The 12,354-nt window shown below is 51.9% G+C and overlaps 1 protein-coding gene across 1 annotated transcript in view; it reads left to right on the forward strand.

Moving 5' to 3' along the window:
* Positions 1-533: 533 nt before the first annotated feature.
* The window catches only part of LOC137352703 (sodium/potassium-transporting ATPase subunit alpha-3-like), a 163,467-nt gene continuing 151,646 nt past the window's right edge, over positions 534-12,354 (forward strand). The window contains 1 exon segment of the mRNA XM_068018431.1: positions 534-619. Coding sequence (XP_067874532.1) covers positions 572-619 — 48 coding nt within the window. The 5' untranslated portion in view covers positions 534-571.

Consider the following 12,354-nt stretch of genomic DNA (forward strand, 5'->3'; position numbering starts at 1 on the left):
GTACTGACCCTCCGACAGTGCAGCAGTCCCTCCCTACTGACCCTCCGACAGTGCAGCACTCCCTCAGTACTGACCCTCCGACAGTGCAGCATTCCCTCAGTACTGACCGTCTGACAGTGCGGCTCTCCCTCAGTACTGACCCCCCGACAGTGCAGCACTCCCTCAGTACTGACCCTCCGACAGTGCAGCACTCCCTCCGTACTGACCCTCTGACAGTGCTGCACTCCCTCAGTACTGACCCTCCGACAGTGCTGCGCTCCCTCATCACAGACCCTCCGACAGTGCAGCGCGCCGTCAGTTTTGACCCTCCGCCAGCGTGGCACTCCCTCAGTCCTGCACTGGGAGTGTTGGCCTGGAATATGTGCTCAAGTCTCTGGACTGGAGACTCCGAGGCGAGAGTGCTGCCCCGCAGAGCCATGCCTGATACACTGAGTGTGAGAAACTGTTCTCCTGCCCTGTTCTTTTTTCAGTCCAGGAAGCTCAGAGGAAGTGGCACATGACCTGGTTATCAGTTCACAGCAGAAATCAAAAAGGAAGTAAAGCCTTACTTGTGGAAGAGGCAGGATCAGAGATGGCAACAGAGGAGCTGAACCCAGAGCTGAAAATCACTGATGATAAGGTAAAGTCTATTAGATCTTGCTGCTCTATGATTAGACACAGTAACACGGAGAAGATCCCACACTGGACATGGGCAGGAAGAGCACAACATCAGTCAGCCTGCTCCCAGTCTCAGAGTAACATCCCTCTCACTCCCCAACAACCTCCCCCTCTATTGTTCTAAAATTTGTCTCTCGGAACCGTACTGTGTCTCTCTCTCTGCTTCTGTCTCCAGCTCTCTTTGTCTTTTTCTCTCTCTCTCACTTCCTCTCTGTCTGTCTCTAAGTCTCTGACTCACTGACTGTGTGTCTCTCTCTATCTTTCTCTCTGTGTTTCTCACTCTGTCTCTCTCTTTCTCTGTATCTCTTTCTCTCCGTCGCTTCTCTATCACTTGCTCATGCTCTCTCTCTCTCTCTCACCTTTTCTCTCTCTCTCTCTCTCTAAATCTGCCTCTGCCTTTTTCTCTCTGTCTCTCGGTCGTCACTCGCTCTCTCTGTCTCTCTCTCTGTCTCCGTCTCCCTCTGTCTCTCTCTCTCTCTCTGTCTCTCTCTCTCTCTCTGTCTCTCGCTCTCTCTGTCTCTTTCTCTCTGTCTCTGTCTTGTCTCTCTCTCTCTCTCTGTCGCTCTCGCTGTCTCTCTCTGTCTCTGTCTCTCTCTCTCTTTGTCTCTCTCTCTCTTTGTCTCTCTCTCTCTGTCTCTCTCTCTCTCTCTCTCTCTCCCTTTCTCTCTCTCTCTCCCCCTCTCTCTCTCTGTCTCTCTCTCTCTGTCTCTGTCTCTCTCTCTCTCTCTCTCTCTGTCTCTCGCTCTCTCTGTCTCTTTCTCTCTCTCTGTCTCTCGCGCTCTCTCTCTCTCTCGTTGTCTCTCTCTCTCTCTGTCGCTCTCGCTTTCTCTCTCTGTCATTGTCTCATTCTCTGTCTCCCTCTCTCTTTCTGTCCCTCTGTATCACATTTTCTTTCTCTCTGTTTCTGTCTGTTTTCATTCTCTCTGTCTCGATCTCTTTCACTCTCTGTGTCTCTCTGTGTTTCTTGCTCCCTGTCTCTCTCTCTCATTCTCTGTTTCTCTGTCACTGTCTCACTCTCTCTCTGTCACTGTCTCTCTGTCTCTGTCTCTCACTGTCTCTCTGTCTTCCTCTACCTCTCTCACTCTGTCTCCCCCCCCACCCCGCACCCTCTCTCCACTTCATGACTTTCGATTCCATTCACAAGGTCACAGTTTCCGATAAGGCAAATATTTCTGACGCCTGTGGGAAGATAAGGGACTGATGTAGCTGAGTGCGGGTGAACGAGGGAACTGATTGCTGCAACAGTCCTGACATCCACGCGTGCAGGGGCGCTGTGAACTGCAGCTTCAATGAGCAGATGTACAAACGCACGAGTGTGGAATGAAGTGGACAGAAGGGACAAGACAATGTGATACGACAGCAGAGACACTCAGGTTGGCACCAATGACCTTCAAACAGCCTCCAGTCACTGAGCATCTCTCACAACGATCAGGCTGTCAGTCTGATCACAGACTTCAATGATGGGAGACGGTGGCGTAGTGGTAATGGTACTGAATTAAGGTTCCAGAGGCCCAGGCGAAAGCCCTGGGGACACGGGTTCAAATCCCACCACAGCAGCTGGTGAAATCTAAATTCAATTTTAAAAATCTGAATTTGAATGCTGGTCTCAGTTGGAGTGCCATGAAACTATCATCGCCTGTCGTCAAAACCCTTCTGGTTCACGAATGTCCTTCAGGGAAGGAAATCTGCCGTCCTTGCCTGGTTCTAGCCTCCATGTGACTCCAGACCCACAGCAATGTGGTTTACTCTTAACTGCCCTCTCAAATGGCCCAGGAAGTCGCTCAGTTGTGAAGGGAAATTCAGGTCCACATCCCCTGAAAGAATAAAAGAAAACGATTCCAAAATTCTCCTGCCCTGATCCGAAAGTTCCATTTACCCAAAAGCCTGCGCACGCGGACCACATCGGCAATGTGACTTACAAACTCTGATATACATGTTCAAATCTCTCCATGGCCTCGCCCCTACAACCCTCCCTATCTCTGTAACCTCCTCCAGCCCCTACAACCCTCCCTATCTCTGTAACCTCCTCCAGCCCCTACAACCCTCCCTATCTCTGTAACCTCCTCCAGCCCCGACAACCCTCCCGATCTCTGTAACCTCCTCCAGCCCCTACAACCCTCCCCATCTCTGTAAACTCCTCCAGCTCCGACAAAACTCCCTATCTCTGTAACCTCCTCCAGCTCCTACAAAACTCCCTATCTCTGTAACTTCCTCCAGCTCCTACAACCCTCCCTATCTCTGTAACCTCCTCCAGCCCCTACAACCCTCCCTATCTCTGTAACCTCCTCCAGCCCCTACAACCCTCCCTATCTCAGTAACCTCCTCCAGCCACTACAACCCTCCCTATCTCTGTAACCTCCTCCAGCCCCTACAACCTTCCCTATCTCTGTAACCTCCTCCAGCCCCTACAACCCTCCCTGTCTCTGTAACCTCCTCCAGCTCCTACAACCCTCTCTATCTCTGTAACCTCCTCCAGTCCCTACTACCCTCCCTATCTCTGTAACCTCCTCCAGCCCCTACAACCCTCCCTATCTCTGTAACCTCCTCCAGCCCCTACAACCTTCCCTATCTCTGTAACCTCCTCCAGCCCCTACAACCCTCCCTATCTCTGTAACCTCCTCCAGCCCCTTCAACCCTCCCTATCTCTGTAACCTCCTCCAGCCCTGACAACCCTCCCTATCTCTGTAATCTCCTCCAGCCCCTACAACCCTCCCGATCTCTGTAACTTCCTCCAGCTCCTACAACCCTCTCTATCTCTGTAACCTCCTCCAGCCCCGACAACCCTCCCTATCTCTGTAACCTCCTACAGCCCCTACAACCCGCCCTATCTCTGTAACCTCCTCCAGCCCCTACAACCCTCCCTATCTCTGTAACCTCCTCCAGCCCCTACAACCCTCCCTATCTCTGTAACCTCCTCAAGCCCCTACAACCCTCCCTATCTCTGTAACCTCCTCCAGCTCCTACAACCCTCCCTATCTCTGGAACCTCCTCCAGGCCCTACAACTCTCCCTATCTCTGTAACCTCCTCCAGCTCCTACAACCCTCCCTATCTCTGTAACCTCCTCCAGCTCCTACAACCCTCCCTCTCTCTGTAAACTCCTCCAGCCCCTACAAAACTCCCTATCTCTGTAACCTCCTCCAGCTCCTACAACCCTCACTATCTCTGTAGCCTCCTCCAGCCCCGACAACCCTCCCTATCTCTGTAACCTCCTCCAGCACCTACAAAACTCCCTATCTCTGTAAACGCGTCCAGCCCCGACAACCCTCCCTATCTCTGTAAACTCCTCCAGCCCCGACAACCCTCCCTATCTCTGTAACCTCCTCCAGCCCTGACAACCCTCCCTATCTCTGTAATCTCCTCCAGCCCCTACAACCCTCCCGATCTCTGTAACTTCCTCCAGCTCCTACAACCCTCTCTATCTCTGTAACCTCCTCCAGCCCCGACAACCCTCCCTATCTCTGTAACCTCCTACAGCCCCTACAACCCGCCCTATCTCTGTAACCTCCTCCAGCCCCTACAACCCTCCCTATCTCTGTAACCTCCTCCAGCCCCTACAACCCTCCCTATCTCTGTAACCTCCTCAAGCCCCTACAACCCTCCCTATCTCTGTAACCTCCTCCAGCTCCTACAACCCTCCCTATCTCTGTAACCTCCTCCAGGCCCTACAACTCTCCCTATCTCTGTAACCTCCTCCAGCTCCTACAACCCTCCCTATCTCTGTAACCTCCTCCAGCTCCTACAACCCTCCCTCTCTCTGTAAACTCCTCCAGCCCCTACAAAACTCCCTATCTCTGTAACCTCCTCCAGCTCCTACAACCCTCCCTATCTCTGTAGCCTCCTCCAGCCCCGACAACCCTCCCTATCTCTGTAACCTCCTCCAGCACCTACAAAACTCCCTATCTCTGTAAACGCGTCCAGCCCCGACAACCCTCCCTATCTCTGTAAACTCCTCCAGCCCCTACAACCCTCCCTATCTCTGTAACCTCCTCCAGCCCCTACAACCCGCCCTATCTCTGTAAACTCCTCCAGCCCCTACAAAACTCCCTATCTCTGTAAACTCCTCCAGCCCCTACAAAACTCCCTTTCTCTGTAACCTCCTCCAGCCCCTACAAAACTCCCTATCTCTGTAACCTCCTCCAGCCGCTACAATCCTCCCTATCTCTGTAACCTCCTCCAGCCCCTACAATCCTCCCTATCTCTGTAACCTCCTCCAGCCCCTACAATCCTCCCTATCTCTGTAAACTCCTCCAGCCCCTACAACCCTCCCTATCTCTGTAAACTCCTCCAGCCCCTACAACCCTCCCTATCTCTGTAACCTCCTCCAGCCCCACAACCCTCGCTATCTCTGTGAACTCCTCCAGCCCCTACAAAACTCCCTATCTCTGTAAACTCCTCCAGCCCCTACAAAACTCCCTTTCTCTGTAACCTCCTCCAGCCCCTACAAAACTCCCTATCTCTGTAACCTCCTCCAGCCGCTACAATCCTCCCTATCTCTGTAAACTCCTCCAGCCCGGACAACCCTCCCTATCTCCGTAACCTCCTCCAGCACCTACAAAACTTCCTATCTCTGTAACCTCCTCCAGCCCCTACAATCCTCCCTATCTCTATAACCTCCTCCAGCCCCTACAATCCTCCCTATCTCTGTAAACTCCTCCAGCCCCTACAACCCTCCCTATCTCCGTAACCTCCTCCAGCACCTACAAAACTCCCTATCTCTGTAAACTCCACCAGCCCCGACAACCCTCCCTATCTCTGTAAACTCCTCCAGCCCCTACAACCCTCCCTATCTCTGTAACCTCCTCTAGCCCCACAACCCTCCCTATCTCTCTATCCTCCTCCATCCCCTACAATCCTCCCTATCTCTGTAAACCCCTCCAGCCCCTACAAAACTCCCTATCTCTGTAACCTCCTCCAGCCCCTACAACCCTCCCTATCTCTGTAACCTCCTCAAGCCCCTACAACCCTCCCTATCTCTGTAACCTCCTCCAGCTCCTACAACCCTCCCTATCTCTGGAACCTCCTCCAGGCCCTACAACTCTCCCTATCTCTGTAACCTCCTCCAGCTCCTACAACCCTCCCTATCTCTGTAACCTCCTCCAGCTCCTACAACCCTCCCTCTCTCTGTAAACTCCTCCAGCCCCTACAAAACTCCCTATCTCTGTAACCTCCTCCAGCTCCTACAACCCTCACTATCTCTGTAGCCTCCTCCAGCCCCGACAACCCTCCCTATCTCTGTAACCTCCTCCAGCACCTACAAAACTCCCTATCTCTGTAAACGCGTCCAGCCCCGACAACCCTCCCTATCTCTGTAAACTCCTCCAGCCCCGACAACCCTCCCTATCTCTGTAACCTCCTCCAGCCCTGACAACCCTCCCTATCTCTGTAATCTCCTCCAGCCCCTACAACCCTCCCGATCTCTGTAACTTCCTCCAGCTCCTACAACCCTCTCTATCTCTGTAACCTCCTCCAGCCCCGACAACCCTCCCTATCTCTGTAACCTCCTACAGCCCCTACAACCCGCCCTATCTCTGTAACCTCCTCCAGCCCCTACAACCCTCCCTATCTCTGTAACCTCCTCCAGCCCCTACAACCCTCCCTATCTCTGTAACCTCCTCAAGCCCCTACAACCCTCCCTATCTCTGTAACCTCCTCCAGCTCCTACAACCCTCCCTATCTCTGTAACCTCCTCCAGGCCCTACAACTCTCCCTATCTCTGTAACCTCCTCCAGCTCCTACAACCCTCCCTATCTCTGTAACCTCCTCCAGCTCCTACAACCCTCCCTCTCTCTGTAAACTCCTCCAGCCCCTACAAAACTCCCTATCTCTGTAACCTCCTCCAGCTCCTACAACCCTCCCTATCTCTGTAGCCTCCTCCAGCCCCGACAACCCTCCCTATGTCTGTAACCTCCTCCAGCCCCTACAACCCTCCCTATCTCTGTAACCTCCTCCAGCCCCTACAACCCGCCCTATCTCTGTAAACTCCTCCAGCCCCTACAAAACTCCCTATCTCTGTAAACTCCTCCAGCCCCTACAAAACTCCCTTTCTCTGTAACCTCCTCCAGCCCCTACAAAACTCCCTATCTCTGTAACCTCCTCCAGCCGCTACAATCCTCCCTATCTCTGTAAACTCCTCCAGCCCCTACAACCCTCCCTATCTACGTAACCTCCTCCAGCACCTACAAAACTCCCTATCTCTGTAACCTCCTCCAGCCCCTACAATCCTCCCTATCTCTGTAACCTCCTCCAGCCCCTACAATCCTCCCTATCTCTGTAAACTCCTCCAGCCCCTACAACCCTCCCTATCTCTGTAAACTCCTCCAGCCCCTACAACCCTCCCTATCTCTGTAACCTCCTCCAGCCCCACAACCCTCGCTATCTCTGTGAACTCCTCCAGCCCCTACAAAACTCCCTATCTCTGTAAACTCCTCCAGCCCCTACAAAACTCCCTTTCTCTGTAACCTCCTCCAGCCCCTACAAAACTCCCTATCTCTGTAACCTCCTCCAGCCGCTACAATCCTCCCTATCTCTGTAAACTCCTCCAGCCCGGACAACCCTCCCTATCTCCGTAACCTCCTCCAGCACCTACAAAACTTCCTATCTCTGTAACCTCCTCCAGCCCCTACAATCCTCCCTATCTCTATAACCTCCTCCAGCCCCTACAATCCTCCCTATCTCTGTAAACTCCTCCAGCCCCTACAACCCTCCCTATCTCTGTAACCTCCTCCAGCACCTACAAAACTCCCTATCTCTGTAAACTCCACCAGCCCCGACAACCCTCCCTATCTCTGTAAACTCCTCCAGCCCCTACAACCCTCCCTATCTCTGTAACCTCCTCTAGCCCCACAACCCTCCCTATCTCTCTATCCTCCTCCATCCCCTACAATCCTCCCTATCTCTGTAAACCCCTCCAGCCCCTACAAAACTCCCTATCTCTGTAACCTCCTCCAGCCCCTACAACCCTCCCTATCTCTGTAACCTCCTTCAGCCCCACAACCCTCCCTATCTCTCTATCCTCCTCCAGCCCCTACAATCCTCCCTATCTCTGGAAACTCCTCCAGCCCCTACAAAACTCCCTATCTCTGCAACCTCCTCCAGCCCCTGCAACCCTCCCGATCTCTGTAAACTCCTCCAGCCCCTACAACCCTCCCGATCTCTGTAAACTCCTCCAGCCCCTACAACCCTCCCTATCACTGTAAACTCCTCCAGCCCCAACAACCCTCCCTATCTCTCTAACCTCCTCCAGCCCCGACAACTCTCCCTATCTCTGTAACCTCCTCCAACCCCTACAATCCTCCCTATCTCTGTAAACTCATCAAGCCCCTACAACCCTCCCTATATCTGTAACCTCCTCCAGCCCTGACAACGCTCCCTCTCTCTGTAACCTCCTCCAGCCCCTACAAAACTCCCAATCTCTGTAAACTCCTCCAGCCATACAACCCTCCCAATCTCTGTAACCTCCTCCAGCCCATACAACCCTCCCTATCTCTGTCACCTCCTCCAGCCCCTACAACCCTCCCTATCTCTGTAACCTCCTCCAGCCCCTACAACCCTCCCTATCTCTGAAACCTCCTCCAGCCCCTACAACCCTCCCTATCTCTGTAACCTCCTCCAGCACCTACCACCCTCCTATCTCTGTAACCTCCTCCAGCCCTTTACAACCCTCCCTATCTCTGTAACCTCCTCCAGCCCCTACAACCCTCCCTATCTCTGTAACCTCCTCCAGCCCCTACAACCCTCCCTATCTCTGAAACCTCCTCCAGCCCCTACAACCCTCCCTATCTCTGTAACCTCCTCCAGCACCTACCACCCTCCTATCTCTGTAACCTCCTCCAGCCCTTTACAACCCTCCCTATCTCTGTAACCACCTCCAGACCCTACAACCCTCCCTATCTCTGTAACCTCCTCCAGCCCCTACAACCCTCCCTATCTCTGTAACCTCCTCCAGTCCCTACCACCCTCCCTATCTCTGTAACCTCCTCCAGTCCCTACCACCCTCCCTATCTCTGTAACCTCCTCCAGTCCCTACAACCCTCCCTATCTCGGTAACCTCCTCCAGCTCCTACACCCCTCCCTAACTCTGTAACCTCCTCCAGCCCCTACAACCCTCCCGATCTCAAAAAACCTCCTCCAGTCCCTACAACCCTCCCTATCTCTGTAACTTCCACCAGCACCTACAAAACTCCCTATCTCTGTAAACTCCTCCAGCCCCTACAATCCTCCCTATCTCTGTAAACCCCTCCAGCCCCTACAACCCTCCCTATCTCTGTAAACTTTTCCAGCTCCTACAACCCTCCCTATCTCTGAATCCTCCTCCAGCCCCTGCAAACCTCACAATCTCTGTAAACTCCTCCAGCCCCTACAACCCTCCCTATCTCTGTAAACTCCTCCAGCCCCTACAACCCTCCCTATCTCTGTAAACTCCACCAGCCCCTACAACCCTCCCTATCTCCGTATCCTCCTCCAGCCCCTACAATCCTCCCTATCTCTGTAAACTCCTCCAGCCCTAAACCCTCCCTATCTCTGTATCTTCCTCCAGCCCCTACAAACCTCACTATCTCTGTATCCTCCTCCAGCCCCTACAATACTCCCTATCTCTGTAAACTCCTCCAGCCCTGACAACCCTCCCTATCTCAGTACCCTCCTCCAGGCCCTACAACCCTCCCTATCACAGTACCCTCCTCCAGGCCCTGCAACCCTCCCTATCACAGTACCCTCCTCCAGGCCCTACAATATTCCCTATCTCTGTAACCACCTTCAGCCCTGACAATCCTCCCTATCTCAGTAACCTCCTCCAGCCCCGACAACCCTCCCTATCTCTGTAACCTCCTCCAGCCCTTACAACCCTCCCTATCTCTGTAACCTCCTCCAGCCCCTACAACCCTCCCTATCTCTGTAACCTCCTCCAGCCCCCACAACCCGCCCTATCTCAGTAACCACCTCCAGCCCCGACAACCCTCCCTATCTCTGTAACCTCCTCCAGCCCCTACAGCCCTCCCTATCTCTGTAACCTCCTCCAGCCCCCACAACCCTCCCTATCTCAGTAACCACCTCCAGCCCCTACAACCCTCCCTATCTCTGTAACCTCCTCCAGCCCCCACAACCCTCCCTATCTCTGTAACCTCCTCCAGCCCCCACAACCCTCCCTATCTCAGTAACCACCTCCAGCCCCTACAACCCTCCCTATCTCTGTAACCTCCTCCAGCCCCTACAACCCTCCCTATCTCTGTAACCTCCTCCAGCCCCCACAACCCTCCCTATCTCTGTAACCTCCTCCAGCCCCCACAACACTCCCTATCTCAGTAACCACCTCCAGCCCCGACAAACCTCCCTATCTCTGTAACCTCCTCCAGCCCCCACAACACTCCCTATCTCAGTAACCACCTCCAGCCCTGACAATCCTCCCTATCTCTGTAACCTCCTGCAGCCCCGACAAACCTCCCTATCTCTGTAACCTCCACCAGCCCCTTCAATGCTCTAGCTCCAGAATCCCTCCCTCCACTCCACCACCTCACCCTCTCTCCTACTTTAAAATGCTCCTTCATGACCTCTATGACCTATCTTTTGCTCACCTGTCCTAATATCTCTTTATCTGTTCAGAATCAAATTTTGCTTGATAACCGCTTTAGTGAAATAACTTTGGGACTTTTGCAACATAAAAGGCACTATAAAAGTGCAAGAAAATGTTATTGATTCGGAATTAGGAAGGTGAAGAGACAGGCCGATGGGAAAGAGCAACAAGAAGTCAGCCAGGAGGATGCCATCCAGGAAACAGAGAGCGGATAAGCGGAAATAAATAAAATCCTGCTACAAATTCACAGAGCAGGACATACAGAGTGTTGCAGAGAAAAGTACAGACAGAATGGGATTCACAAAAGAGTTCCATCATACGGTAATATACAGGAGCTGTTCTCTGATTGGTATTTCACAGGAGCTGAGTCACAGTGGGTTTTATACAGGAGCTGTATCACAGTGGGTTTTATACAGGAGCTGTATCACAGTGGGTTTTATACAGGAGCTGTATCACAGTGGGTTTTATTCAGGAGCTGTATCACAGTGGGTTTTATACAGGAGCTGTATCACAGTGGGTTTTATACAGGAGCTGTGTCACAGTGGGTTTTATACAGGAGCTGTATCACAGTGGGTTTTATACAGGAGCTGTATCACAGTGGGTTTTATACAGGAGCTGTATCACAGTGGGTTTTATACAGGAGCTGTATCACAGTGGGTTTTATACAGGAGCTGTGTCACAGTGGGTTTTATACAGGAGCTGTGTCACAGTGGGTTTTATACAGGAGCTGTGTCACAGTGGGTTTTATACAGGAGCTGTGTCACAGTGGGTTTTATACAGGAGCTGTGTCACAGTGGGTTTTATACAGGAGCTGTATCACAGTGGGTTTTATACAGGAGCTGTGTCACAGTGGGTTTTATACAGGAGCTGTGTCACAGTGGGTTTTATACAGGAGCTGTATCACAGTGGGTTTTATACAGGAGCTGTATCACAGTGGGTTTTATACAGGAGCTGTATCACAGTGGGTTTTATACAAGAGCTGTGTCACAGTGGGTTTTATACAGGAGCTGTATCACAGTGGGTTTTATACAGGAGCTGTGTCACAGTGGGTTTTATACAGGAGCTGTGTCACAGTGGGTTTTATACAGCAGCTGTATCACAGTGGGTTTTATACAGGAGCTGTATCACAGTGGGTTTTATACAGGAGCTGTGTCACAGTGGGTTTTATACAGGAGCTGTGTCATAGTGGGTTTTATACAGGAGCTGTGTCACAGTGGGTTTTATACAGGAGCTGTGTCACAGTGGGTTTTATACAGGAGCTGTATCACAGTGGGTTTTATACAGGAGCTGTGTCACAGTGGGTTTTATACAGGAGCTGTGTCACAGTGGGTTTTATACAGGAGCTGTGTCACAGTGGGTTTTATACAGGAGCTGTATCACAGTGGGTTTTATACAGGAGCTGTGTCACAGTGGGTTTTATACAGGAGCTGTGTCACAGTGGGTTTTATACAGGAGCTGTGTCACAGTGGGTTTTATACAGGAGCTGTATCACAGTGGGTTTTATACAGGAGCTGTGTCACAGTGGGTTTTATACAGGAGCTGTATCACAGTGGGTTTTATTCAGGAGCTGTGTCACAGTGGGATTTATACAGGAGCTGTGTCACAGTGGGTTTTATACAGGAGCTGTATCACAGTGGGTATGAAACAGGCACTGTATCACACTGGGTTTTATACAGGAGCTGTATCACAGTGGGTTTTATACAGGAGCTGTGTCACAGTGGGTTTTATACAGGAGCTGTATCACAGTGGGTTTTATACAGGAGCTGTATCACAGTGGGTTTTATACAGGAGCTGTATCACAGTGGGTTTTATTCAGGAGCTGTGTCACAGTGGGTTTTATACAGGAGCTGTGTCACAGTGGGTTTTATACAGGAGCTGTATCACAGTGGGTTTTATTCAGGAGCTGTGTCACAGTGGGTTTTATACAGGAGCTGTATCACAGTGGGTTTTATACAGGAGCTGTATCACAGTGGGTTTTATACAGGAGCTGTGTCACAGTGGGTTTTATACAGGAGCTGTATCACAGTGGGTTTTATACAGGAGCTGTATCACAGTGGGTTTTATACAGGAGCTGTATCACAGTGGGTTTTATACAGGAGCTGTATCACAGTGGGTTTTATACAGGAGC

Source organism: Heterodontus francisci, chromosome 39, assembly GCF_036365525.1.
Source record: "Heterodontus francisci isolate sHetFra1 chromosome 39, sHetFra1.hap1, whole genome shotgun sequence".
Classification (NCBI taxonomy): Eukaryota; Metazoa; Chordata; class Chondrichthyes; order Heterodontiformes; family Heterodontidae; genus Heterodontus; species Heterodontus francisci.